At 48.7% G+C, this 27,890-nt stretch overlaps 1 protein-coding gene across 3 annotated transcripts in view; it reads right to left on the reverse strand.

Moving 5' to 3' along the window:
* The window catches only part of BIN1 (bridging integrator 1), a 94,867-nt gene that overhangs the window by 53,552 nt on the left and 13,425 nt on the right, over positions 1 to 27,890 (reverse strand). For all 3 annotated transcript variants that reach the window (XM_035569166.1, XM_035569174.2, XM_035569158.2), the window contains exon 2: positions 2,275 to 2,355. In XM_035569166.1, coding sequence (XP_035425059.1) covers positions 2,275 to 2,355 — 81 coding nt within the window. The remainder of the gene's footprint in view (positions 1 to 2,274; positions 2,356 to 27,890) is intronic.

The following is a 27,890-nucleotide window of genomic DNA, read 5'->3' on the forward strand; positions in this document are numbered from 1 at the left end:
AAGGACCTAGCCGGGAGGCTAACTGCCGGAGATAACCTGTCGTGAGGGAGTAACACGGGGGCCAACTGTGCTGTTTGGTGGGCCTTCAAGAGACACAGGGGAGCCCTGTAGCAGCATTGTTACGCCCAGCTCATTCGTCATGTAGCAAATCCATCTGACAGCTAAAAAGCTCCCACTATTCTGAGACCTCAGAGTGCTGATCTCACATGAACCTGAATGGAGAACACTCTGGAAAATGCAATGGCTTCCCTCACGTCCACTCATCCACCGTTTGGGAGAACCACGAGATGCCTTAGTTGAAATAATAAACTATTTTTAGACCTGCTCCCCATTCATTGACAGTCCTCCCCCCGGGAACGTGTGTCAGCGTGGCCCAGAGCAGTCATTAGAGTCAGAGGAGCCTCCAGCCAACTGAGCAAACAAGGCCACCGCCACCGGGATATTTTTCAAAGCTCCCCTCCTGTTTCAATAACCCTCTGGTTGCACCCCAGCCAGTGCCCCAGGAGATCTATTCTGTTACAGGCCTGCAGCAAAAGCTCACCTTTCCTCCAGACTTAACGCTTCCAACTGGAGCACACTTTGTACGGAAAGGGCGCAGAGTTCTCACGCGCAGCCATACCATACACACGCATTGCATACATGCAAATGGAAGCAAGTGGGTTTATATGCACATACAGCTAACGTTTTCTCCCCGGTCTCTTTAGCACCATAACTCCTGGTCCCTAGATAAGAATCCAGCTAACTCACTTTTATGTAGATGCCCTGCAGAACAGGCATTGCCTGCATTTATTTTACTGATAGGGAAACCGAGGGCCAAAGCAAAACCAAGAGACCACAAGCAGCAAATGCACAGCAGCCTCTGGCTCCTTCAACAAATTGTTTGGAGAGTTTAGCTCATGGCCTGTCCCTGCAAGACGGCAAAAGAAATTGAGCTGTAAGGGGTACAGAGGCGGTGCTTCTTTAATAGGCTTCTCAATGCACCATGGGGACTGATGGCTTTGGAAACTGAAAAGCCATTCTGGACAGCCAGATCAAGGTTTGAATCTGAGTTTTTCTTCTTAAAAAGGAGATTTCCTAATTGCTGATAGTTGGTCTCAACAGTGATATGGAAAAGTCACAACCGGTAATGTCATGTCCCCAGAAAGAAGACAAACTGTATTCCTCTGTGTACTAGAGAATACCATCGGTAGACAAGCTACAGAGACATTGCACGTACTTCTGAAGCAACAGTTACTATTGCTGCCAAAAGAATGATCATTAGTCTCCAGGAATCCATAGTCAGCCTTGGTTAGACACAAGTCCAAGTCAGACTGAAAGATTTTCATTATATTCAGCTGTGGCAAATCCCGGCTCGGCCGATTTTGGGACGCAGAATCACATCTGCTGAGTCCTAACAGACATGATGCAGCTGCCACTAACAGCTCCAGGAAAAAAAAAAAAAAAAGGCTTTAGATATGTCAGGAAACAAATGGTCTAAAGGTTTTCTTTAGCACCACCTGTGCTTTGGTGTTGCATGCACTTCCTGCCATGAAACAGAAGCAACGCTTCCCCTAACACCAAGCACCTCTGTGCTTCAGCCAGCCCTGTAAATTCCTCTCATCTGGGTGGCTGAAAGTTCCAGTTATAAAAACACACCCAGGTCAAGACATAATCCTACTGCTGTCCATGGCAGGGGGAATTGCTACACTATTAAAATATTTGTGTGCTACAACAGAAGCAAGAAGCAGACACTTAAAAGAATGATGACTCGGGTTTGACACAGGGATTGTGCAAAGATGGAGAGGAAGTTAGATTTAGATCTTACCCATTGAAGGACGTTCCCTTTTCACCATTTGCTTTGTTTGCCTCCCTTTTGCTCTTCAGAAACTGAATCTACCCTTTTTCCATTTTGTTTTTCTTTTTTCAATCTGTTTCCTCTCCTAACCATTTTTCAGAGAGGCAATGTTGCTCTTATGCCTGTTTCCAGCCCAGCAGGAAAAAACTACACTGCACAGCAGATGTTAACTGAAGAAAATGTTCTGGTTGAAGTATTTTTTTCCCCCAAACTTGGGTCCAGAACAAGAATTAGTTTTTAGCATACACTCACTCACTCCACGATAGCAGAATTGGAAGATACAGTGTGAATTCTTGTAAGCAAACAGTTAAGAGTTGTGGGTCACTTCAATATGACTATGGCATCATTTAATTTCATGTGCTTTAATTGCATATTGTAGGAGATGATTAGAAACTAATGCTGAAACCCAGGGTGTAATTACATATCTCCAATTGTCTTACCAGCTGTTTGTTGAAGTTCTGCACACACTGCTCAAACTGCTCATCTTTTGTTTCATCTGCTTTCCCAAGCTTCTGAAGGACCTGCAGAAAGAGAGAAAAAAGATGGGAGACTTCAAACACAGATATAACAAAGCACGCTTGCAAGTTCTTGCTCATGAGGCTGAAAGAAGAAAGGTTAAAAAAAGTCTCCCTTATTCTTTTACTCAGAAATTCTGGAGTATTTCTCTGCACAGTCACAATCTGAAAAAGGACTTGCAGATGAATCAGAATGCACAGATCTCTAATACTCTGCTGTACGGAAGAGCACAACTGAAGTTTGCTCTTCACGTGTCTAACGCTTTTTGCAAACAAGGCAACAGCGACCCAGTTATCAATCTCCTGGACCAACCAGAAACAAACCGCATCCCTCATATACCTCATGTTCTGTGGTTATGCTCATGCTGGTTTAACATGAGACTAGTCAGACAGGCTACGATTTTTGCTCCTGGAACAGCTGGAGCGTGCTGCCCTCAAACACATAAAGCTGTGCAGAGACATCCTAAGAAAGAGAATATGGATGGAGCAGTGAAAGTCCACCTTCTTTCCTCCTTTTCTCACTATGCACATGCTTAGCAGGAGCTGGCTGCTGAGAGTAATTGGGGACCTCGCACGGTGAGTCTATGGGACACTCTGTGTCACATCCGAGTGTCAGCAGCCAGCCCTGTTCCTCTCACCACCTCTCAGCACAGCGCAGCTCCCCACAGCCTGCAAAAAATCCTTATCAGACTACTTCCCTTATCACATTTCTCTTTTAATAATCTCTGTGCAGTTAAGTGGGTCGCTCCAGGGCTTTGGACAAAGCACTTCGTGGGCAGGAGGGCAGGTCCCATCACAACAGGGCCAGACAAACTGCAGCTGCGGGGAAGGGCAGCAGTTACTTGCTGCGCCCCAAGCAACTCTAGCAGCAGGAAAACGAGAGGACGCACTACAGCTGGTTAAGCTTGATTAAAACACATTCGTTAATCAAAAATAAAACCTGATCATGCCCAAAAGAAAGCCTGGTCTTGCGGAACCAATAAAAATGCAGAAAAGCCTACCCAGTCCTCAGTCAGAGGAGACTCTGGGGAGCCAAAGGTGGGCGAGAAAGGGTGTTGCAGGAACACTTGGACAAGAAAGGGAGTGCTGTCTGGTGAGAGCGTGACTGCCAGAGAGGCAGAAAGCACTGGAAAGCAGAAGTCTCTCTTGCTCTGCTGAACACAGCAGGCCTTTATCCATAGATCTCAACTGCCATGTTCAGAGGACCCAGGTGAAGGAGCAGGTGCAGGTTGTTGCCATCAGGTCTACAGGGAGGCCACTAGTAAGCGTCCCCAGCCCAGCCGCTCTGAGGGGCTGACTGCCAGGCAGCTGTGACAGCCACCTAAACCAGCTTCTTCCAACTTCTTTTGCAACCTGTGGATCCTTTCAGAGAACATAAGGAGGGTTATCTTCCTGCAGAGCAGGGATCAGACTTGTACTATCGATCCCCAAAATGGCACTGAGTAGGCCCATGAAACGGGATGCACCATTCACCTACTGGCCCACTCTCACCTTAATGCACAGGCAGGGTGGAGGACGTTTGTGTTATGTCTCTGAGGCTAATCTCAATTCCCCTCTCTCTCGTATAAACACATTCCCCAGCTTACCCTTGTCTGCAGTAACTGCCTCTAAAGCTGCGCACGGTAAATCAGCATAGCCATTCAGCTCATAACTCCCCTTATTTAGGCTGGGATTGAACGTCCAGGAGAGAATCAATGATTTTCATTCTCCCCCTGTTCAGTGGCCTCTCTTCAAATCCAGGAGTCTTTGAGGTATTCATGGGGCAGTGAAGGATGAGGGGGAGACGCATGCGCATGAGGACTGCCCTGCTTGTGACTGAGGACTGAACCGAGAACCTCCAGCTAGAAGCACAGCTCTCTACAGCTCAAGTGACAGCAGCAAAAGCGCTGCAGCTATGAATGACTAACGCGCTTGGTGAACTGTCTGCACAGCAGGATGCAGAGCATAAGTATTCGCATCTTCCTCTCAAGCCCCTGGCACACGCGAGCTTGTTGGAGACTGGAAGAAAAGCAGCACAAGGTGGAGAGGCAGAGTCCTATACATCAGCTACTGGTGCCTCCTTTGCTCATGTGCATGCCACAGGAACACCGCTCAGGCTACACATTTCTCTGCCATTCCACCAAGCGAGAAGGGTTCAATATGGCTTCATGTTCCCCAAGCGGCGTGGTGAGCCTCTTCTACTAAGGATGTTGCTCCAAGGCCCCGTGGTCAGCTGTACTCCCCTGGGCTACCAGATCCATTATGGAGCAAGAGTTTCCCACCCGCTGGGTGAATTTCTATATGTCTGGCACATGAAGAGAGCCATCACCCCAGAAGTGCCCAGCAAGAACACAAGCTGCAAATTGCAAAGCAAAATGAAGTTCCCAATGTGAAGATCAAGAGAACTGATGTGGATATAAAGGAGCTTTTTTATGGGGCAATACATCTGTCTGGCTAATCAGGAGATGTGATGTTTTCAGGCCTGCAGGGAAGGAGACTGTTTAACTCAGAGGAATCTGGAGTATGTTGCCAGGGGTCAAAGGTTTAGAGCAGCCTCTGTGCATCTATACCCACAGACCATTCATTGAGATGGCCTGCACTCCTGCTTCCCACATGTCCAAGAAGTTAATCTGCAGTTCCACTGCTCCCTAGGGGCCAGGCACACTGAGTGCAGGGTCAGCTGGGAAGCTCTTGTACCACTGTGCTGAGGGGCTCTGCACTTGTCCTGCAAAACACTCGGCACTGGAATGGGCTCTTAACTCACAGGCCGGCTCTGCGGAAAAAGCTTCTGCTGCAACAGTGATGCTCAGCTGAGGAGCAGCTCTGAATGGGGGAAAAGGCAGCCTCATGCAGCCTGCTGTTTGCCTCATTACTTGCTATGATATAGCAGAGACAACATTTCTGCACTGCTCCGTGGCACGGATTATGTTCTCCCACCACCCCCTCTCAAAAACAGATCTGCCTTGTACAACCAGCCCAGAAGTCAAATGTAAAAGTCACCTGAGCAGTATAAAATGATGGCTCCACAAAGCCGGTCATCAAACCTGATCCCAGCTCTCCCAACAGCGCCACACCGGCAAGCTGCGCTAACGGATCCCTCTGGACCCCCTGAACCAGACAGGGATGGAGCAGATGGCCCCGGGTGTGCTGCTGACTGCAGGCATGCCTATTCTCTCTGCTAATAACCCGTGAGCTCACAGGACAACTCCCGTCCCCAGGCTGGTACGTGCCGTCATAGGTCAGGCTATTCCGGGTGAGCCACGGCTGCTCCCTCCCTTCCCCTGTGACGGTCTCTAATCCTCCAGCTCGTTGCAAAGCCAGATAAAGTTCGGATGGAAACTTCAGGCTCTTTGATAGCTATTAATGGAGCAGATTTACCAGGGTAGGAGTCAGAACCCCGCCGTGGCTCCCAAATCTCAGGGCGGATCAGGGATGGTGTGATCTGTCAGCTGCTGTCTGGAGGCAAACCGCACTGGGCAGCGACATGGATCTGGCATTTAAAAGATTAAGCAGCAACCACGCCTCGGCTCCTTGATCTGCCCTTGACCTGAGAAATCCTGACCCTGCATAAGGAAAGCGACCATTTCAAAAAGGTGGAAGATGAAAGCTCAGATGAAGGAGGGAATGCTTTGTATGAATGAGGTGGTTTAACAACACGCATATAACAACAACACACCAATAAATCCAACTTGTGGATACCAAACGGAGATAAATCTCCATCTGAAACACCTGAATTTAGGCTGGTCTAGCCCTGATGAAGGGGGAGTCGCTAAGCCCACAACCAGAGAGGTTGAGCCCTGCACGACCACATCTTACTCCACACTGTACCAGAGACGGGGTTGTGGTCACATCTTATGGACACGGCCCCTCTGCTCCTAAATCCCTCCAGCTCCTGACCTCTCCTTCCCTCACAAATGCCTCTGACTTCTGCTGTATCTGCCAAGCCCAGCACATTATCTTCAACTACCTACCAACGAGGCAAAGAGCCAGTAATACTGTGACTAATTTTGAATTCCAACAAGTTGGGATGTGCCAATGGGCCAACCAGCAACAGAACAAATAGATCTTCAACCTCAGGCCGCAGCCTGTTCTTCCATGGAAGACACACAGAAAGCAGGGCAGAGGAAAACAGGATCCAAGTCAAAATGGAAAGAGCAAAGCCCCACAACTTCATAAGATACAAAGGGAATTGCACAAGCTTTTTAAGCCTGGTTTGTCCCTTGCCCCAGTGAGATGTGAGTTGCTCAGCGAAGGACTTGGGTTTTGTGCTCGGGGAGAGGAGCAGAAGCCCCCCGCCTGCCCCCCAGAGCAGGCCGCGCTGCTGCCTCAGCGCCTGCCTCTAGGCCCGGCGGGGGACAGCCCGGCCTCCTCGTCCCAGCCTGGCACAATCGAGTCTTTCTTTGGGACAATCGGACAAAGGAAGATGGGGTGGACAGGAAGAAACTCCAAAGGTCTTAGCACTGCATTTTAAATTGAGAGAATTATTCCCGGGGCTGAGCAATCAGCAAGATCACTGGAAAATGGGAAAGGGCAGCGTCACCCTTAGTGCAGACAGAGCAGCTCTTGTTTGCCTCTATTCGCTGGCAAAATTCAACAGATCCTGCAAAGACAGGACGTTGGGAAATCAGGGTTCAATACAGTGTTTTGTTAGCGACTTCCTGTATAACCTGGGAAATCCACGTCCAATGTCACTTCCATCCAGCTGAAAAGGGGAGCATTTGTTCAGCGGGGCACAGAGTGACCACAGTTATCCCCGGCATCCCCAGCTGGCAAATGGGAAGCAGAGGTACAGAGAGGTGGGGTGACCAGGGTTTTCAGTGCTCTTAGGAGTTCACAGGTGTCCCTCTCACTAAATCCTATAAGAACTTGCATTTATTTGACATATTCTAAACCAAAATACAGCTATATATATTTTTTAAAAAAATAATAATAATAAAATATAACAACAATAATTTTCTGGTCACACTGGATGTTCCGAGACTTCAACAACAGCAATATAAAAAATTTGCTAACAGTGACGAACTTAAAGCATTCAAATAGACTGGACTGAATGGAGATTCTTCGCTAATGGCAGACTTCCAAAAAAATTAGACGACCGTCTAAGGTGTGATTTAAGCAGGTCTGCATCCACTGTGAACAGGGGAAGGATCTTGTAAGGCCCTTTCAGAGGTAGTTTCCAAATCCTGAAGATGACAGCAACAGAAGGTTAATCGCCTGGTCTCTGAATATCCACTCCAAGACCTCACTCCTTCTTCCCTATCACAGTCAGAAATACGAAATATATCCAAGCGTGACTAAATAATAATGGCAAATATGGCTAATCATCAAAGAAATCTAAGTCTCTGTCACCTGCCCTAAATGGCACTACACTGCGAAATATCCCATAGGAGCAAGAGTCACACTGCACTGCTTTCAAGGCTCATCTCAAATATCTGCCTCTGACAGCTACTAAGGAGCAGTCTCACCATGACCTGCACCTTCAGGACACACCTCTCGAGTTTAACGTGACTCACTCTAGTTTAAACTCAAGTTTAATGTGACTCATGTCATATTGGGTTGCCTTACAAGGTTCATCCTCTTTGCTCACTCTACAGCCATTAAGAAAAAAATCCAGGAACTCCACTTTCTCGTTCTGAATTATTTCCTGGAGAAACCTGCTACCCTAGAACAGGCTCAGAGATAGTTCAAGGCAACAACTTTCACCAGACTGAAGTTAGCATCTTCTTAGCAAGATGAAGTTAGCATATATAGTATATAAGGATATAACCGTGTTTCTGCTCTCTGCATGCCAGGTGTAAAGCGAGATGTAGAAATACACACAGCAGGTATAGGACTTTTTTTGAAGTCTCGTGGCTGGAAATGATGGTCCGCTTATCCTTAAGGCTGAGTCATAGGTAGTGAGTAACATCCCCAAGAAAGGGGTACACAAAGGACCTGCCCTACTTTTGTGGCTGCACATTGCACCATCCTGATGTAAGAACACCTGCTTTATTTCAGCATTTTCCTTTCAATACTCTGCTGAAAACTTTATTTTTTTCTTTTGGTGAACCATAAGAAGGGGATTGTTTGGCTGCAGCAATTTTTTCTAATGCAGCTGCAAACCTCCATCCAAACTCAGAGGCTTTAACTGAAGGAACTGCAGGGCACAAGCCTGTAGTGATAGCCCTCTGAGGATAAGCTATTCCTAACTGCATCACGCACTTCACCCAAGACCTCAAACAAATCAAAATTACTCTGCTCAGCTTCTCCCTATGGGATGAGGCAGCTAGTACCCATCGGAAAAGGATGCAAAGGCTCAGCTAGTTGCTGCACTGGAACATCTCACAATGCTTATAAACAAAAGCAGAAAGATGTAGAAACTTGTTAATCAACAGTACTACAGGGAGGATATTATGTTTTCTTACAGTAACAGCACCACAAGAGATGTTTTGTATTTCATTCTCTGTTCTGTAAAGGTCCTTACACTACTTCACAGTATTTGTTATGAAGACTAATTAGAGCAAGCTCATGAAACCTGTCACTCTTAAGACACTTCCTCCAATGCTTAGCTCCCTTTGGGGGCTGCGGATGCTTTTCTCAAGTTACATGATAGTGATGTGAATCCCTTGGTCAGTCATAGCACTCATTGTTCACATCATTATCAAGCGTCCTAAGACTGCAGGTAAACTCAACGAGAACTGGGCCAAATCCTCAGACCTGTTCAGCCCAAGCACAGGACAGCTAGCCAATCTAGCAGATCTCAGCTCTTCCTGCACTTGGAGCTCAAGAAGCTGTCTCACACACTGCGTCAGGAGAATTGCTGTCTCACTCTCTAAGTCAAAATTGCCATGTGAATGGGCAGAGCTGTAAGCACAAGGTAAAAGTCTTCCTAGACCTGTGGCCAGAACCTCTAACTCATCTTCTGCACAGGGAAAAGAGGCAGGAGGATTTTCATTACCCAGGTTACCCAATCCTCTATTTTTTTTTACTCTTTCAGCATCTGCAATTATACTGCTTGCCACATTCCCCATCCCAGCAAGACAAGCATCTCTGAAGAGCAGCATAAATGGTTTCTTTGTTTTTGAAGCCTGCAGCACATTCCCCCAGCCCCACTGCTGCCACACTTATAGTACTCAACTCTTTCTGAAGAAGGTAGTAAGTACTCTACTTTCAATTCCAACCTGTGATCAAATCACTTTTCTAAATCGGGCTTTGACATTTCCCTGCCTTAATGTCACTCACTCTGGAAAGCCTTGGTTACCAGGATCTACTAACGTCTCCAGCTATTATATCGTCAACATACAAATTAATGGAAGAAAGTAGGAAGGAAGAAAAAGGAGCAGCACAACAGGATAGGCTAAAAGCCCCACACTTGGCTGGCACAAACTTCCTTGCAAAAGCCCTGCCTCTTAGAGGAAGATGTCTGTTGAGGACCACAATCTCCTGCCACAGCATTTTCCTCCAGAAGCTGACATTTCCATTTTCAGAGAGCAAGTATGGTGAATCCAGCAGACAGAAGCAACATTCACCAGCCTCATTCTGCTTCCTGCTCCCCCAAATCAGGAGAACAATTCCAGAAACGCTGATCTTGGATATTTATCCAGGCTGCAAGCTTCTCCTCCACCACGAAAAATAATGATATTCTGCCCAAGTAGCCTTTCCACATTTCCTACAAGACAGGCAGTACCTTTTTGCAAGGTCAAGTCATGTTATTCAAGCTGTAAAGCGCAACTGCTCCCAACATCACAGGTGAGACCTGAGGTTCTGTATGAAGGGACTCTCCCTCTAAGATAAAAATCTGTGTGCTGTAAAAGTTCATCACTATAAGGGTGCCCGTGTTGCTCAAGTATTCTGAATACACATATATTCACATACATATATTTCTGTATAACTCACACTTTAGGCACCTAACCCTTCTGAACCACTGTAGGTAGCTACTTAAAGATGATGCTGGAGAAGAAGCAGTTCAGAGAGCTGCTGCACGTATGAGTTTAGTAAGCCCACAGACTGTATTTGCTGCACTGAAGAAGGCATTTATTAGCGTGAACCTGAGAAAGGCAAAGCCATCAATATTCCAGCTTGCTATGCAGAATAATGCCGACTTAACATTCAGAGCATGTTTACATGTTTATTTTATCCAGACGGTCTGCAGATTTCAGAAAGACAAATCCCTCCAAAAGATTGCAGAACCTGGCAAATCCTCATGATCTAGGAATGAGCAGTCATATACTGCAAACATGAATTTCAGAGCCCTCTAAGAAGTCTGAAATCTCTCATCTCCTAATATCTAACAAGTTTATTCTCCCCCTTTCTTTGCATGCAACTATGGGCTGCTGCTTTGGGGAATCCTAAGAGCCCACCTGCCAAGAGGTCCGAGCACTGGAAATCAGTTAGTTGTCTGTGGTTCGTGCACTTAAAATATAAACCAAGACACGCCTGCAACTGGCATTTTTAGCTATAACCCACTAGAGAGCTGTTTTTTTGTTTTGTTTTTTTTTTTTGTCAAGAAGCAGGGTGTTTCCAAAATAGCTGTCTGCTGACTGATTTCCATGATCCTTCTCTCTAGGCGTAGGCTGGAGTACCTCTTTGTTTCTTTAATCTACCACACCGCCTGGAGCAACAAGCCAACAGCTTCTCTCTCATCTTTCTCTGAAAGCTTCGTGCTTAATGCTGCAGTATCTCTCAGGCTACTACAGCATAGTCCTTTTTATCCTCCCATCTTTGACCATACAAGTACAGCATAGCCATTGCTATTTGGCAAGCGTTACACAAGTAGGGAAGAAGCCAAGGTTAAAGCTATCAGCTACACGTCCTGCCTCCAGTGGCCAAGCACTCCCTGCAACGCTTCAGTTTCCTACAGCCACTCGGTGAACAAGCTTGCGTTACACGTTAGAAGCATCTGATCAGTGAAAACATGCACAGAGACTTCTGAAATTTTGCTTTTGTTACAATAAATATGGGTTAAAGGAGCAGTGTAGCATTCAGAATTACAGAGGTATTTTTTGCTTTGAAGCAGAAGGTCGTTACTGATCTAGTCCTCTTCTTATCCTCAGGAACCTGAACTAACAATCTGTTTATTCTGCCCCTCTTCTATCGGTTCTCACATGCTGGCATCCAGATCGCTTGATGAGAGCAGTGCAGATACCCAGCCGGCACACCACCAATTCCCACAACACTGGGCTACAACGTCTAACCCCCGGCAAGTTTGATGGATTGATTCTCAGCTTTCCGCAGACCAGCGGTGGGACTCCTTCTCCAAGGCACGGAATCAGTTCTGAAACCAAAAGGCACAGGAAATACCGCGCGGTTAATCTGTGCTAATTCCAGACTCATACAGACTCATTAGAGAAAGAGATAAAGATGACATTCATCTGTAAGCAAAGCCCAGGGGCTCAGTCAATTTCTGTGGCATCTGCTCTGGCAAAAAGCCTGTAAATAACAAGGTCTTTGAAGAAACGGGCGAGTTCTATAGGCACTCCCTTGCTTTTATTAGGGAAAAATGTTGTTCATAGTACTTTTGAGTGGATCTAGCTACATTTTTAAGCAAAACCAAAACAAGCAAACAAAAAAACAGAGCCCAAAACACAAACCCTCACATCCTCCCAAGACCACTGGGATATATTTAAAAACTACACCACAAACATATTTTTCACCTAAAATGCTACGTGACTTTCAAAAAAAATTACTTTATGAATAGAATTGCTCCCCTAACAGTAGGACATCCTATATATATATATATATATATATATATGTATGTATTTTTTTTTTTTAATAACTGTCCTAGGAAAGGTCTGAAATCCTTGCAAGGAATGTTAAAATTGATAACGCAGAAGCTTTCTTTTATGAGAGACCTGCAGTGACACTCTATCGGTGGTTAACTGTGAAACGACGTTTCTCAGAAATCAGGTTCTGCTGATCAACAGGCCTGACTTCAGGTACGCTACAAACGAGGTGCTACTTGATGGTGGAAGTGGGGAGAGTTGAGCCCCCTCACACCTCCCCGGCCTGCCTGCATCAGGCACGGATTTACAGGCAGTGTGAAAGAGGAAGCTCTGCCCTTGCTTCCAGCCACGTACGTGCACCCGCAGCAGGTGATGACAGCGGAGTTCAGCTGCTCCCTTTTCCCAGCTGGCCACAGCTACGCCTCAAGTGCCTTTTTCACATGGGGCAGAAGGTATGAAGGCCAAGCTGGAGAGCCCGGCTCAGCTCCTTTGATTGTGGGGAGGCCCCAGCTGACAATGTTACCTCAGAAAGGGTGCTGTGCAGCAGCTCTGCCACGCTTGCACTAAGCAATAGGGTTTGCTGAACACCTGTATCTGTGAGTCTGGCACACGAAGACATTTTAGCATTAAAAAGGCAACTCAGAGTGTTTTGTTTTGTTTTTAAGAGGAGCAGAAAAGTGAGAGTTCCTTCACATGCTAGAGCAGCGCGAAGTTTGCAGAATCCTTACGCAGGGCACAGGACACAGCAATCCAACGAAAGCAGGTTGCCTTGCTCGTCCTCCCCTCTCAAACCTTCACATCAAGACCTCCCAACCAAGTCAAAACATTAAGTGCTCCTAACTATCAGCCCAGTCGCTTCTGTCCTTCATGCAGTTTCCAGTTCTCAGATAACCAGATCTGATTTGAGCTCAGCAGCTTTTATTTTTGACAGCGGTCTCAGAGCTCAGTTACCAGCCCTGGACAAGCAGCCTCTCTGCTCAGCTCTGGGCTGGAAAGGTGTCGACAGCCGCTGAATATATTACACACAAGTGGACATGAGCTGTCACTCCCAAAGGAGAAGGAAAAGGCAGACTGAGGAAACTTTTTCACTGTAAATCAATTGGGGGGCTGTCTGTTAAAAGAACTTCAGACCACTTTTGTTCCTGCGGCGCACCATACATTCATCAGCTTTAAAATAGGGCCAGGAAACAATATGGAGCGATTGTTTAAAACTGCTGCACAAGATCTCCAGGAGAGCATAAACAAGGTGTGCTGCTACCCGCAAACGGCTCCAAGAATCTCTCTTTATTCTGATGGGGAATGAAAAGAAAGCTTCGCGTCCCGTCTTCCTCCTAGACAGGTGGTACCAATCTACCGCTCGTGTCTTCACAGGTGTCACAGAACGGCTAGAGATTTCAGCACTACTCCATGATTAGCTATTGAAATAATAAGATACTTCAGGTCGGCAGAGATCTGCATCTTTCGTGTCTCCCTCTCACCCCCACCTATGTATCACGACCCAGAAAATCCCGAATCCAGGCAGCAAGTGGCTGATTGCAGCATCAGTGCAGCTGCAGGCTTGGTCTGCCTGCAGCGTTACTCATCGTATGCAGCCTCATGGCAGGAGGCCCTTCTTGTTCCCGAGGTTTGATTGCAGTGGGATCCTGACCTGGCATCGAACCCCTCTGCGTAAGTCGCTGTTAGTGCTGTCCGAAGTCACAGGTGAAGTCTCCAGGGTCACTGCTGAAACATTCACAATATTCACAGGGTATTAAGATCCACCAGCCTCCAGAGTCCACTTTTCGTCATAATCCCAAGGGAATATAACGTGCAAATCCTTCATGCATCTAACGGGTGAATATAGCATCTAGCCAACAAGGATAAGCCTAAAACGCAGTTATTTCTGTTTGGGTTGTATGACCTCCTGCCACATCAGGCCTTGGAGAAGACAGCATCAGAAGTCACGCCCCTAAAAGAAGGAAGGCTCACCCAGGGTCTGTGATAGGAAACAAAACCGTTCCCTTCCAGAACATTCATCTGAAATAGGCTTTTAACCAACAGTGACTGAACGCTCTGCCCCCTCAGCCACCATTCAACAGCATAAAGCAACAGAGAAGCTCAGGACACCTCTTGCTCAGCCATCACTGGATGAGGATCTGACCTCTCATCTGCACAGACCTTCAGCACTGGCAGCCTGAACTGGACAGGTTTCCCCGACAGTGCTCGTCCCTCAAGGCCGGGCTGAGGAGCGCCTTGCTGGCTCTGTTCTGGGCTTGTCTGCTGCAAGGGAAGGGAAGGAGGAGGGCTTGGGCTTGGTTTTTGCTGGCAGCGGGTTGGAGTTTTTCCTTCCTCTCTGAGGAGAGGTTCGCTAAGAGGAGAGGCTTTTGAAGGAATAAGATGGATGCATGGAAAGGCACGAAGTCTCAGCAGTCAGCTAAGATCAGATGCTATTTTCAGATGACTTATGGACATACACCCACAATACATGTCATTAGCTGGGCACAGCTGGGGCTGAGGCTACCAGCCAGCTCCAAGTGCAGCTTGCCCCCCAAAAATAGAGAACACTCTATCCGAGAGCCCTATAGTTATGAATATTTACCACATATTTCACGACAGCAAAACAAAAGAAGTGTCCAAGTAGGTAATAACCCCCCAACACCTGGGTATCTTGAACAAGGATCCACAGCGACCAGACCAGGAAAACCCATGCAAGTTGAACGCCTCCTCCTTTCAGATCCTAGCCACGGTTTGAAATTCCTGCTTCCTTTTTATTTGCAGAGGTCCCTCTCCTGCTTTATCATCTTATTAAACACACGCATGCAGACAAACACAGAAATCACCATCTAAACTTAGACTGGAGAAGTCAGCTCCGCTGTAAATGTCACCAGGTTTAAGCCATGGCTGGGAGGAGAGCAAGTTTGTGTCACTGTCAGTCAAAAGTCACGCAGAGACATATTGCTGTATCAAACACCATTGTCAGCTGTCTCCTCCAAAGCAAATGCAGAGTCTATTCTCAGAGCCCGTGAGTCCTTGCTGTGGCCATTAATAACCAGGGGGGGGCTGTCAGCAGCCTGCAACCCTCCCCAGACCACCACTTCACGTTACAGCCTCGCTCAGAAAGACTGAAAACTGTGCGTGGACTTGCATCGCTCCGGGAAAATGAAAACATTTTCTGCGTGAATCGATGCACCTGCCTCTGGGCTGCAGAACGCTACACCCAGGAGCGGACGGAGCCGAGCCTGAACTCAGCTTCCTGGCTTCACTCGCTCAGACGTGTACCACAGAGAACTGACATTTGATTTTCACCTCCTCCCCACAAACCGCATCCTATTACAGAGTGGGAGAGAAGCAGGCCTGCACCTGCAGCCTTTAATCTCTCAAAAGGGCTCTCAGAGAATATCTGACACGTTCGGAAGCAGACAGATTCGCAGTGACCTGGGAGCAAACTCCATCGCTTTTGGCTAAACGATTCCACGTTCACGTGTGCTTGCAGACAAAACCCGGCCCCCTCACTTTCGTTTGCATTGCAAACACGCAAGGTGCAGAGAAGGGGAAGTCTTGTTATACGCGGAGGAGCTCAGATTTCCAATACAGACCTTTTAAAGCAGAGCAGAAATGGCTCATGGAGAAGAAGCTGGGTAACTGAAAAGCAGATGTGATTTTGGCCTTCTGCAAAGGTGAGCAGTAGCTAACGGAGGGGAGGTAAATCCCTCACCCTTTTCTCTACGTGTGTGCATCACAAACTACAGCCATCAGCACCTGAGCACTCCTTGCCCACCCCATTAATCATCTTTCTGCGTAGCCAGCATTTGAAAATCACCCACTAAAAAGCACCCCCGTGTCTACAGATGGCACAGTCACTCCTGCAATCCTTCCGTCATCGCGTACGGCTGATACACGTATCAGGCAGAGTCGTGAAGGTTGTTATGACACCCACAGGCTCGAGTGATGCCACCCAGCTCCTCTCTCCCGGCCTCTCTGGCTCTGATCTCTCTGTTCCCCACCCTCACACACTTCTATTACACCCGAGTCCCGCCACGTGTTACAACCAGCGCAGAGAGAAGCGATCCCAGCTCCTGCAAAGGAAGCGAGCACGCACTTCTCACCCTGCCGCCACGGATGACTTAGCGCTTCGTGTGCTTTCAGACGAGGTTCAAGGAGGTTTTTGGAAATTTGGGGTAAACAAGCATCTGGGCTTCTTCACCTTCTCCTGCAGCAGTCGTGCAAATTAACTCTCCTTTAAACCTCTTGAGCTGTTACGAAGCAGACCCATAAACTTACCACAGCCAGATAATAAACAAGAGGGGAGAAATTAAGAGTTGCAGGGAGGCTATGCTGCCTTGCCAGAAATTATTAACTCCAGCCACATTCTCATTAACAAGCCAGGATCTCCACTTTCAAAATGCAACTCCCCTTCCCATGCTCTCACACTACTTGGTAAGATAAAGCCTCCTGGTATTTATTTACACAGGTTACTGTTTCTCATTAAACAAAAAATGGGGAATAACTTTGCTTCAGCACAGGGAAAGTTCCAGAACATTTTCAAGACGACAAGACATTGATATTTGCAGGGTGGCTGTCATGTTTTTTTGTTTTGTTTTGTTTTTTTTTTGTTTTGTTTTGTTTCGTTTGGTTTGGTTTGGTTTGGTTTTTGTTAAGTGTGCCAGTTGCCTTGTTTACAGGAAGCTTGGAATGGAAATAAAGGTGGTGTTCTACGGCTGCATCCCAGTCTGTGCCTACAACGGGAACAAACTGCTGTGCACACCACACTTGTAGCATAATCACGGAGGTAATTAACAGAAAGGGGAACGTCTGTGCTGCAACACACACTCCTTTAGCACGGATTTCTTTTATTGCGGGGATTCACCTACTTATTAATACTATAAAACATTAAGTCTTCGTGTTGGAACAATCATGAGCTCAATCAGTCATTGCAACTGGTAAGTACGTGAGTGAAAACAGCCCCAAGGGTCAGAAAGGAATTTGCCTTCCAGAAGAAAACCTGGTGCACCTTGTCGCTTCAGCAGTGCCCTCCGTTTCACCCTCGCACCTGAAGCTCAGGGCACAGGGCTTTGCACAACCACCTCGGGGTTCATCGCAGAGCCGAGGAGAAAGCATTGCTTTCGCTCCCACCAAAAACTTCAGCAACCAAGTCCTTCTCACGGTTTCTTTATGAGAATTTTCAGCTTGATTAAAAAAAAAAAAAAAAAGAAGAAGAAGAAAGAAAAAACACACAATGAAACAACCTTCCAAAGCTTTGTTTTCATTGAAGTTGAGAGTTGAGTGACAAAAGCAGCGTTTGCTGTAGGAAGACCTGATTTTGTCAAAGTTTTCAGCCACGCTGTCATAATAACGAAGGTGCTTTCGTACCAACCCAGTTAACACCACATTAAAGACCACCTGACTTGTTCTGAGTCATTTGGTGCTAACCTTGTTACACAGGCCAGCAAGAAAGTCAAAAATGTCTGTCCAGAGCCTAGAGGCCTGGCTGACCTTCTGCGGTTAAGGCACGCCCGTGTCCATGGCCAGCAGCCCCCACGGGAAGGAGAAGGCCCCAGCTGCAGCCGGTTGCTTTCATCCCCTCTTGCCCCAGAGCTTGTTTGCAAGGGTAACCAGCAAGCAGCCAAGCGCAGGCCCAGGTAAAACTCAGGCCCACTGCTGGACCACAGCAGGACACGTTAAGTCTGAGGTTACGCAGGCTGCAAACCCTCTTCACTCTGCGTTCAGGAAGAGCAGGGTGTTCTCACACCTACAGACCTTCGTGATCGGCTTGGTGCTACGAAGCTGCCCCACGGCAGATGAACCGACTTGTCCCAGTACCCAACGAGTGCCCTACGAGCTCGCTGCCTGCCCAGGACCCAGGTGCCAGGAGCTGCCCCCCTAAAACATCACTTAAAACTCTCAGGCACACAACCAGCACCTGAACCAGCGAATCCCACCCCACGGCTAAGAACATTCACAGCCATTTCAATTTCTTTTCCCGTTCCAGGTGTTCAAAGGGACACACAAGAGGCTCCTTGCACTACACTGGATGACCAAGAAGGACGCAGGTAAGCATGGGACCTACTTCAGAAGTCAGACCAAGGGACCTGCCCATAACAGTCTCCGGTCCTGGCCTCAGCCTGCAGCAATACGGACAGCCCTGTCTCGGCCACCCCCAGAGCCGTGTTAGCTCTACTGGGAAGCTGGACAGACTCCTCCTTTCTTTTTTTTTTCAGTGCTGCCACAAGACACGATGGTGCTGTAGGAAACACGAGGGCCTGGCTATGTGCGTGGGAACAGGAGCAAACCTGGCGGGCTGGACTCTTCACCTCGTACTTGATTTGACGTTACAAGCACAACCACTAACTGGTCAGGCTACGCCTGGAGAAGCTGAGCTACATTCTGCACCGCCGGCGAAAAGCCAGTGCACCACCACAGTGACAAAGGCACCAGGCTGTGATCTCGAGGTAGATTCACTAGTGGAGCTTTCAAAACGCCTGTACGCCGTTCAGCTAGCTCCACTGTCGCTCTGGGAGGCGCACACCGTCACTGTCACAAAGCTGTGTGTGAAATCCAACCAGCAAGAAAGGAACACTCGAGCTTCTGTGCTGTTGTTGTACGGGCTGCATTTAATATACCTTTTTAAAAGCTACCAGCACGGGTAATCTATTCTAAAACCTGCGTAATTTAAACATCAACTGTCTGCAGACAGCCAAGTACAACTTCGGGTAACAATCGTTGTCCCAAACAGCTTCTGGAAAAGCTTCTGCCTCTGGAATGGGGAAAAACATGTTTGAAAATTCACAAGTCACCGTTTTAAATGCACATTATTCCAGATTATTATGTGCAAGTCAGTTTGTCCTTTCTCGTCCCACAAGTTAAATACAGCAGGGTGGTTTTTTTCCCACTTGCCCAGTTCCCTGCAGCAGATTCGGTCCGTTGTTAAGGTTAGATCTCCTTTTTGCTTTGACATAACCAGCCTTATCCTGGTGGTTCCCCATTCAGCGCCTGTTCTTGCTGCTGCTGAAGTCAGGATAAAGGCAGAACCAGCAAAAGAAGGGAACCCAGATTTCAGTGACAGGAGTGATTTAAGGTTTTGTTCAGCTACTCAGAAAACTAAGCTCCCAGACAACAAGCCCCACAGAGCCGAGTCCAGATCTGTGCTGAAGGGGAGCAGGGAGGGCAGCGACGAACAGATCAAACGGGGCACAAACAGCGACAGATGATCTGGCTTTCCAGGGAGCAGACAAAGTTGCTACAGCTGACACACAGGAATCACAGAATCGCTAGGGTTGGAAAAGACCTCCTAGATCATCTGGTCCAACCATCCCCCTACTACCAACGTCACCCACTAAGCCATGCCCCTAAGCACCAGGTCCAACCTTTCCTTGAACACCCCCAGGGACAGTGACTCCACCACCTCCCTGGGCAACCCGTCCCAATACCTGACCGCTCCTTCTGAGAAGAAATGTCTCCTCGTTTCCAGCCTACACCTCCCCTTGGTGAACGTCCTTCTTGGCAGCGACAAGGAGAGGAACGAGGGGAGCAGCCGGTGCACAGAAATCTCACGGCTCTGGCACCCACATCACAGCAGGCACTTCAGCTTTACCCGTGTTTGAATGGGACAGTGACAAACCCTCACCACCACACTGGGCTTCTAGTGGCTCTGCACTGCCTGGTTCGGGGTCACCAGATTTTAAGCAAGGGGGAGGGTGCAGGTAGTAAGCCAAGTACGTCCAAGAGTACAGAGGACACGTGAAAGGCACATTGTCAGCATTCATCTAACACCTTCAGAGGGGAAAGAGCCCCAGAGAGGTTCCAGACCATCACTACCAACAGATCTGCTGCATCAGGTGGTGAGCACCACAGAACTGGGCCCAGAGGACTCCGGATGCAGGAGGCAGCGCTAGGAGCCACGTTTGAGTCTGAGCTCGCTCTGCAACAACCCTACTAGGTTTTGGGGCGGGGGTTCAACCCTTCTCAGTTTGCAACCCTTAAAAACATTTCCCCGTGAGGGCACAAACCCTCCACAAGCTTCCCATACAGCTATTTGTCGGGCAAAGAAAAGCCCAACCTGAGCAACATTTCACAAATCCCTTGAAAAAAAATAATCAACCATCCAACAGCAGGAACTGCAAACTGCAGCCTCTCCATCCCTTGGTGTCTCTGCTACGCCGCCAGCAAGCGTGCAGGAGGGATGAACTCGGCTGGTGCACAGGGATAACCCCCTCAGACACAAAACGTGTTAGCTCGCATTCTTCACACGCCCAGGGAAGCAGGATTCCCCTTCTGTTGGGTTTCCATGGGTAGTAAGAGGAGGGAGGAAAACACATGGATAGTGAGCTAACGTTAAAGTTACGAGACGCATTACAAGAGAGAGGAACCCAGGAAAGCGCTCTCCCACTCTCCAGCACTCCTCTACCATAGGGGAGTTTTTCCAAAGCACGCGGAGCTCCTTAACCTTCACCTGGCATCAACACGGAGCGAGAAGTACAGGAATGGTCTGGGAGAAACAATCCTTCCCCATCCGTGCTGCAGAAGGCACCAAGTGCTACGAGAGCAGGCCTGACAAGGCCTGGAGAATCACCCAGTAATGCCCGAGGAAGGGAGGCCTCCACTAACTCCTACCCAGAGGGTAAAGGGAGCTTTCCAGGGCATACTCGCTTAGTATCTAAAAGGGCAGAAAGCACAGGGAGCTAACCAGGCGGTAAGGCCAGAAGATCACGGGCTGAAATTACGGATTTGATAATTAAGGTAGGAGAACACTGCACGACTTTCAGTGTGCGGCCTGCAGACTCCAAGGCCCACAAAGAAGAACCATGGAAAGCAAGCTGCATGTCTGACATTTAATGAGAAGACCAAACCTCTGGAAAAGAAAATTAAGGGCCCCACAATTCAAGACAAAGTTTGAAACCCTGCTCTAGTCCATCTCTCAGGGGCAGGTATGAGACATTTTCACGAAGCACATTCCTCTTTATTTTAAAAGGCAAGGAGGGAGGGAACGCAAAGAACCGCAGCGGTAGGAAGCTTTATTTCCACAAGCCTTCCAGAAGTCCGTTTTCTTACCATTCCTGGGAAAAAGTCGGGGGGAAAACGAGCAACCTCCCTTCCTCGATCCCCCAACACAGCTACTCGAGGTGTCTGAACACGGCCCAGCCTGGTTACGCGCCCTGCAGCCAGCGCTGACCTGCAGGCACTGTGGCCATGAGCGGGCGAAGACGTCCCTCCCTCGGCACGCGGGGCGTCACCAGCAGGATGCGTGCTGGCCCACGCAGATGTCTTCCCAGCACAGTCACATCAGCCTCCTGGGCACCTCCTGTATGCTAATTTTGGCCTGGCGTGACTTTAATAAAAATGAATCATGACAGCAACCAGCAAGAGCTCCACGGCTGCTGCTATCCACACTGGTAAATCACAAAAACGAACGCCGCACGTACACACTGCTCTGTGCCTTCGCTCCCGCGAGGCAAGTGCCATCACCTAAATATTTCTACTGTCACCTGTGAGAAGGAGGTGCAGGCACTGAGGCTACCGCCAACAGCAGCTGCCTGGTTCCCCAGCCACGCTGGATGATGCTGCAGGTATCTGCTTGGCGTGCAAGACAGCCTTTCACAGATTAAACAGAAGCTTTTGATATCTCGTTACCAAGAGATGTGCTCTGCCACCTCCCTTCCCCAGGGAGCCAGCCACGGACACGGCATAAACCCTCCCTGATGGACCTGCCGCAGGTCTCACTTCCCCCTCCTCAAACAGCCCCGTGACTGCAACCAAGCAAGGAGAGGAACCAGAGAGCTCCCACCAAGGAGAACAGAAAACCAAGCAGGGAGGAGAGTTTTTTGTACCAGTTGGGTGTTCCTCAGCTTGTGCCCCTGCTCCCGAGCTGCTGCTCAACCTCTTCCCCCCCCCAGCAACCACTGCACGTGGGTATTAGTGCTGCATGGCAGTATTACTGCTGCACACCCTGCAAAAGCATTCAATGCTAGGACTGCTTGAACAAAGACAAGGCTTAGCGGAAAAAGAAAAAAAAAAAAAAAAAGATTTAGCTGTATAAAGCATCTTTGACAGTGATGATAGAAGAGATCAGAGAACAAAGGTTGCCCAGAGAAGCTGTGGCTGCCCCGGAAGTGTCCAAGGCCAGGCTGGATGGGGCTTTGAGCAACCTGGTCTAGTGGGAGGTGTCCCTGCCCATGGCAGGGGGTTGGAATTGGACGATCTTTAAGGTCCCTTCTAACCCAAACCGTTCTGTGGAAGTCCCTTAGTCCCTACCCACTCACGGCTTGTTATCTGCCCCTAACAGTTTGTTATCTGCACCTGCCGATAGAGGGTCACATTCACGCAATATTTAGATTCCTCTTGTGCAAACCTTTTTTCTCTTTCCTCTCCCAGAACAGGGTGATCGGAAACACCCCCGGCTGGGGCAGCAACCCCGAGCTGAGGGCCACGGACCCCGAGAGGCAGCGCTATCACTGCGTGATACCCCGGGGAAGAGGCAAGTGCCGAGACGCACGTCCACATGCGGGGCTGCAGCTCCCAACAAAAGGAGCCTTTGTCCACGGGTGGCTTTCAGCACAGCCGCGCCAGAGTCAACAGGGACCCATTCCAGCAGCGCTAGGAGACAGGATGGGGGCAGGAAAGAAGAGACCGGGCTGCTCCCAACCTCTGGGCATCGCCGCCTCGCACAGACAGGGGCTGCACGCTGAGGGACCCAGACTCTGAAGAAGGGTACCACATATCCTATGATATAGGATGTGAGCCTTCAGGCACTGGCTCGAAGATGCAGAAGTCACCTTCTGTAGTGGGCTTGTACACACAAAGCATTCAAAACTCCTGCCACCTAATTGCTCCCTGGGGAGAGGGCTGATGGCTGCAGCTTCCTGTAAGAAACAACAGGACCCCCCTTAGAAGCACGTCCTCCAGCTGAGATGGACAGAGCATCTCCTCCACCCTCACTTCCAGAATGGAGCCGTGCTGCTCAGGGATGAAAGGAAGCTTTGCCTGGGGCTGGAGAACCAGAGCATGGAGGAGACTTTGCAGAGGCCACAGTTTCGTGCATACTTCAAGCTTTCCCAACGTGGCCACTGAAACAGTCACATTTCCCACTCCCTTTCCTGCCTCTGCATCACTGTCACCCCTTGTGCTAACCCAAGCACTTGAGTGGCCACGTGCTGAACAGGATTGAGAAACAAACCTCAATTAAAAATAGCAATACCAATCTGGGTTTGAAGAAACCGATGGTTTCTGATTTCCCAATCTGGCTCACAAGCGGTGGAAGTGATTTTCCCAACAGCAAGTGCCTGCCTATGCACTCTTGCAAGGCGTTGGGCTGTCGCTTTCACTAAGTCACACTGACTGAGGATGGATCTTCGGCTAAAGGGCTGGATTCAGGGTCCGGGCAGTTTGAACAGAAGGTGTCCTGTCTCTGTGCGTGAAGTCCCTGGAAAACACCAAGATTTAGTATGCCAAACTTGCCAAACTTGTATTTCAGCAGAGCTAAAAATTCATTCCCGTTTCTAAAGAGGAAGAAACGCAGCCAAATCTTTTTATATTCAAAGACAAGCTGATGAATTTTGGTCTCGGTATTTAAATTTAAAAAAAAAGAAAGAAAGAAACACAACAAAAAAAACACCCCGTTATGCAAGGAAGATGGAAATAAATCAGCCAGCCACATTTTCAGGAAAACTCACTCAACCTGAAAGTGTTTCAGGAACTAGCTTATTTACTGAAAACTTTGGCTTCACTCGCCAAGAGTTTTTGCCAAACCTCAGTTTCTGCACGCTTTCTATAATGCCTCAAAGGTTTCGCTGAGACTCAAGTGAGTTAGAAAAAGTGGGAATCTCCTGTTCTAAGCCACATACAGTATGATCCAAAATTATGCAGATAAATCTGTAATGGCAAAATTCCAAAGTAATTTTTTTGTGCCTAGCTTCCATCTAGCTGCCCCACAGAAAAAATAAATGCCAATCCATGACAGACACAACTGGTTGGATCATCTAACCAGAAGGCAGATACTGCCAGAAAGAAGGTTCTTAAGGGAAGACGAAACTCAGAATCCAGAGACTTTACAGGCATTATAAACTCAGTGTCGTTATCTAGCACACACCTTTCTCTTGGTTATAGCAAGTATGAACAGACACAGGCATTACTGAGCATGAAGCGTGCTCCTTAACAACGTGGAACAGGAAGACAAGGCAGTGAGGAACAAACCTATTAACATCCCCAGTCCTCTTCGGGGTCTCAACCCCCCACAACACACAGAAGGGTTTGTCACAAAGTAGGCAATGGTTATTGGCGGTGATACGGGCTCATCATCACAGAATGGCCGAGGTCAGGAGGGACCTCTGGAGGCCACCTGGTCCAACCCCCCTGCTCAAGCAGGGCCACCCAGAGCAGGTTGCTCGGGGATGTGTCCAAGCGGTTTTGAGTATCTCCAATGATGGAGACTCCACAATCCCTCAGCTTGGCGTCCACCAAGACTCTCAGGTCCTTTTGTGCAGAGCTGCTTTCCAGACGGTCGGTCCCCAGCACGCACTGGTGCGTGGGGTTGTTCTCTCCCAGGCGCAGGACTCTGTACTTCCCCTCGTTGAACGGCACGAGGTTCCTTCCAGACCATCGAGGTCCCTCTGGACGGCAGAATGAACTTCTGGCATATCAGCCACTCCTCCCAGTTGTGTGTCAGAGCAACGTTGCTGAAGATACATTAACGAAGACATTAAGCAGAACCGTGCCTAGTATGGACCGCTGTGGTACGGCGCTAGGCTCCATGTATCGTTACCGGATAATCACTGGTTTCCAATGACATCAACGCAGGAAAAACACCTCCGACAAATCCATCACCACACAAGGGCTTGTGGACACACAGAGGGGCAGAGGAGCCACCTCTTCACATGGCATCGCACTGCCGGTCACTAACGTGCTCACCACTTACTCCTGCTGCATTTTCTTCCCACGGACCACTTGATGCCACTACGGTCCTGGTGTTCACCCAGGCCTTACAAAGATACCAGCTCTGCAGAGAGCTGGTCCGGCCAAGGAGCATTTTGACATTTGCTCTGTGTTGGCTTTGTCAGAGGACTGCCAAGTGGAAGCAACCAAATGAGCAGGAACAAGACAAGGAGGAAAAACCCAAATTAATTCCCAGAAGTGCCTGGTCTCGTCATTTAAAGGATCATACCAGCTGAGACACCCAAGTATCCACGGTCCCTAATTCTATACGACCGTTCCAGCGCACAGAGACTATACTGCCCCAACCTCTAATTAAAGTTCTGAATGAGAGAAGAGCCAATGCAGCTCGATGTGTGATCTCCTCACTCACAACCAGAGCCCTATTACTAAATGCCGGCTGGATCACAGAGGCAGCGTCACTGGATTCTGGCCTGGCTGCAGAGCTGCCGCAGGCAAAGGTTAAAAATGATGTGAAGAGAGAAAAAAAACACAGCAAGAAGGACCTAAAATAACCACTAAATAAAACATCACCGTGGAACAACAAGGATGCTGAGAAATAAGGACTAGCTTGGAAGAGGTCGGGTTGTGTGTGTTTTGGCTGGTCTGGAATGAGAGGAAAGAAAATCCGAAGAGTGAATTGTTGGAGGTGACAGCAGGAAAATAAGGTCAAAGCAGGGGCGCTTTTTCCTACAACAACAGGGAGCTGGGAGCACAGCAGCACGAACAGGCTCCTTGGGGCTCCCCGGATCTCACCGGGGGAAGCCCTGCTCCTTGCAGGCTGCCCGATGAGGGCATCCAGGCCCGTAAGCGCTTGGCTTCCTACCAAGTCCTGGGGATTACGGAGTGGAAGAAGCGACTGAGAGGAGGAACTCGCACGACGTGCGGACGGTGCTATCAAGAAGCGCCCAGGTGCTTTGCTAAGCAGATGGAGGGGGAGAAACACGTGCAGGATGAGCGCTGATCACCAACACCCCGTGAAGGACAAGTTCCCAGCCGCAGCTGTTTTTCCCCCCATCGGTGCCCACCCACTGGTGCACGGGAAGTAAAAGATGCCTTCCTCCCAAACAAGCACAGACCTTTCCTCCGCATCGGACGAAACAATGCGCCACACAAAGCACTGGTGCTGCCCAACGCACTGCCAGCACAAAACGAAAACGCTTGCTTTCTCATCCCAGGCTCCAGAGCAGGGGCATAAACAAGCCAAAGACGCTCGCTGAAGGCAGGCAGCCCGCCTCTGCCGACCTTCAGCACCACACACACACCACAGGCATAAACCAATTTCTGCTGCAGAGAGCAGGACAGCCTGATCTGCGTTGTAGCAGGGCTGCAGAGAGCCTGATCGGTCTGATCTGCGTTGTAGCAGGGCTGCAGAGAGCCTGATCGGTCTGATCTGCGTTGTAGCAGGGCTGCCAGGAGAGCAGGCAGCGTGCGATGGCTCGGTGCACTGGGCAGCGTGCACATAGTTGAACATCTTTCCACTCCAGCACAGAATCACTTCCTCTTCTCCGTTCGCAGATGTCAGAATGAGATCTCTCGAGAACAAATGACCCGCCTGTGGCTGTACAACAGCGTACAGCAGGAGTAAGAAGCAAACTTAAATTGTATGTAGGTCAACACATTAAACATTACAGAAGGAATGGAGAAACTGTCACAGTTCCCCTTAAAACCAGGAAAAGCTGCACTGAAAACGTGCCTCTGTCCCAGACGCTGTTTGGGTTCGTACAGATCACGGTGCCTCTCCGTATCAATACCTTTCCTTTCTATCACAACAGGGCTAGCATTTTCACCAAGCCCCTGAGGAGGCATGATAAAAACCAAGTGCACGATTCCACAGCTCCTGAACGCTGTTCCTGACCACTGCCGAGACCGCTGCGTTATCACAACACGCTCGCAAGATAAGATTTCTGACACAGGCGAGCCCAGCTATTGCTGGAGGAAACAAAGACGTTGATTGTGTTCCTGGCTCCCTTTCAGCCTCCCAGGCTCCAAGAGCTGGGTGACGGCAGGGTGAAAAAATACAGCTTACTCTTCTAACCTCGAGTCAGCTTTGCATAGGCTGAATCTCAGCCACACGGCGTCTTTTCCTTCCAGAAAGCAAGGACACGAGATGTGCAGCGAAAGCCGGTCTGCAGGGTTCACAGACATCCCCAGGTGGTAGTGCCCAAAGCGAGACTTACTGCTTGAGAGACAGGACTGAGGCATACGGGATGCGTAGGTATTAGTCCCAAGATATGCTAACGCAGGTAAATACACGGCAATTTCCCCAAGCCTCTCATTTGGTTGCTGTTCGTGTGTTGCTGGCCACAGCTAGTTCCAAAGCCCCAAGAAACCAGCTGCATCGGCCCAGCGCGCTTCCCTGCCAAACCAAAGGCCAGGGGAACTGGCCGGTCTCACGGCAGCTCCTCCTCTTCCTCCTGCAAGACCCTTCCAGGGCAGCTACAGCTGAATTCAACAGACGATATCCTGACTTGCACCTTTTCCAAAAAAAAAAAAAAAAACCAGCTGATTTTAACCCAAGCCATCCCTGACTGACAGCTAGAAGAAACACCAGGGAGCACGACAGCAACAAACAGAAAGCAGATCAAGGGATTTGAGTGAAGCAGCAGCAGAGCCAGGCTGTGAAAGCACCAGAAAGCATTATACATTAATTTCCATCTCTCAGCCCGTTGCCATGAAAGCAGATGCTGCTTTCATACATCTTCCTCAAGTTTCCAGCCACTTGGTAATGTCCCTGCTTAGCCTGGCCACAGCTTCAGGATAACACATTAAAAACCTATTGAGGTTGGTACGTGCTCAGCGTTCGTAGAAAGCCTACCATTACCAGTGGGGATAACAGCCTCTGGTTAAAAATCGTCTTCAGAAGGTTACTACAGTCAGAAAATTAAAGAAGGTTGTTAAAGAAGAAATTAAAGGGGGGACGAAATGAAGGAAGAATTTGTCTCATCACACACACCCTCT

The sequence above is a fragment of the Cygnus atratus genome, chromosome 6 (genome assembly GCF_013377495.2).
Source record: "Cygnus atratus isolate AKBS03 ecotype Queensland, Australia chromosome 6, CAtr_DNAZoo_HiC_assembly, whole genome shotgun sequence".
In the NCBI taxonomy this organism is placed as follows: domain Eukaryota; kingdom Metazoa; phylum Chordata; class Aves; order Anseriformes; family Anatidae; genus Cygnus; species Cygnus atratus.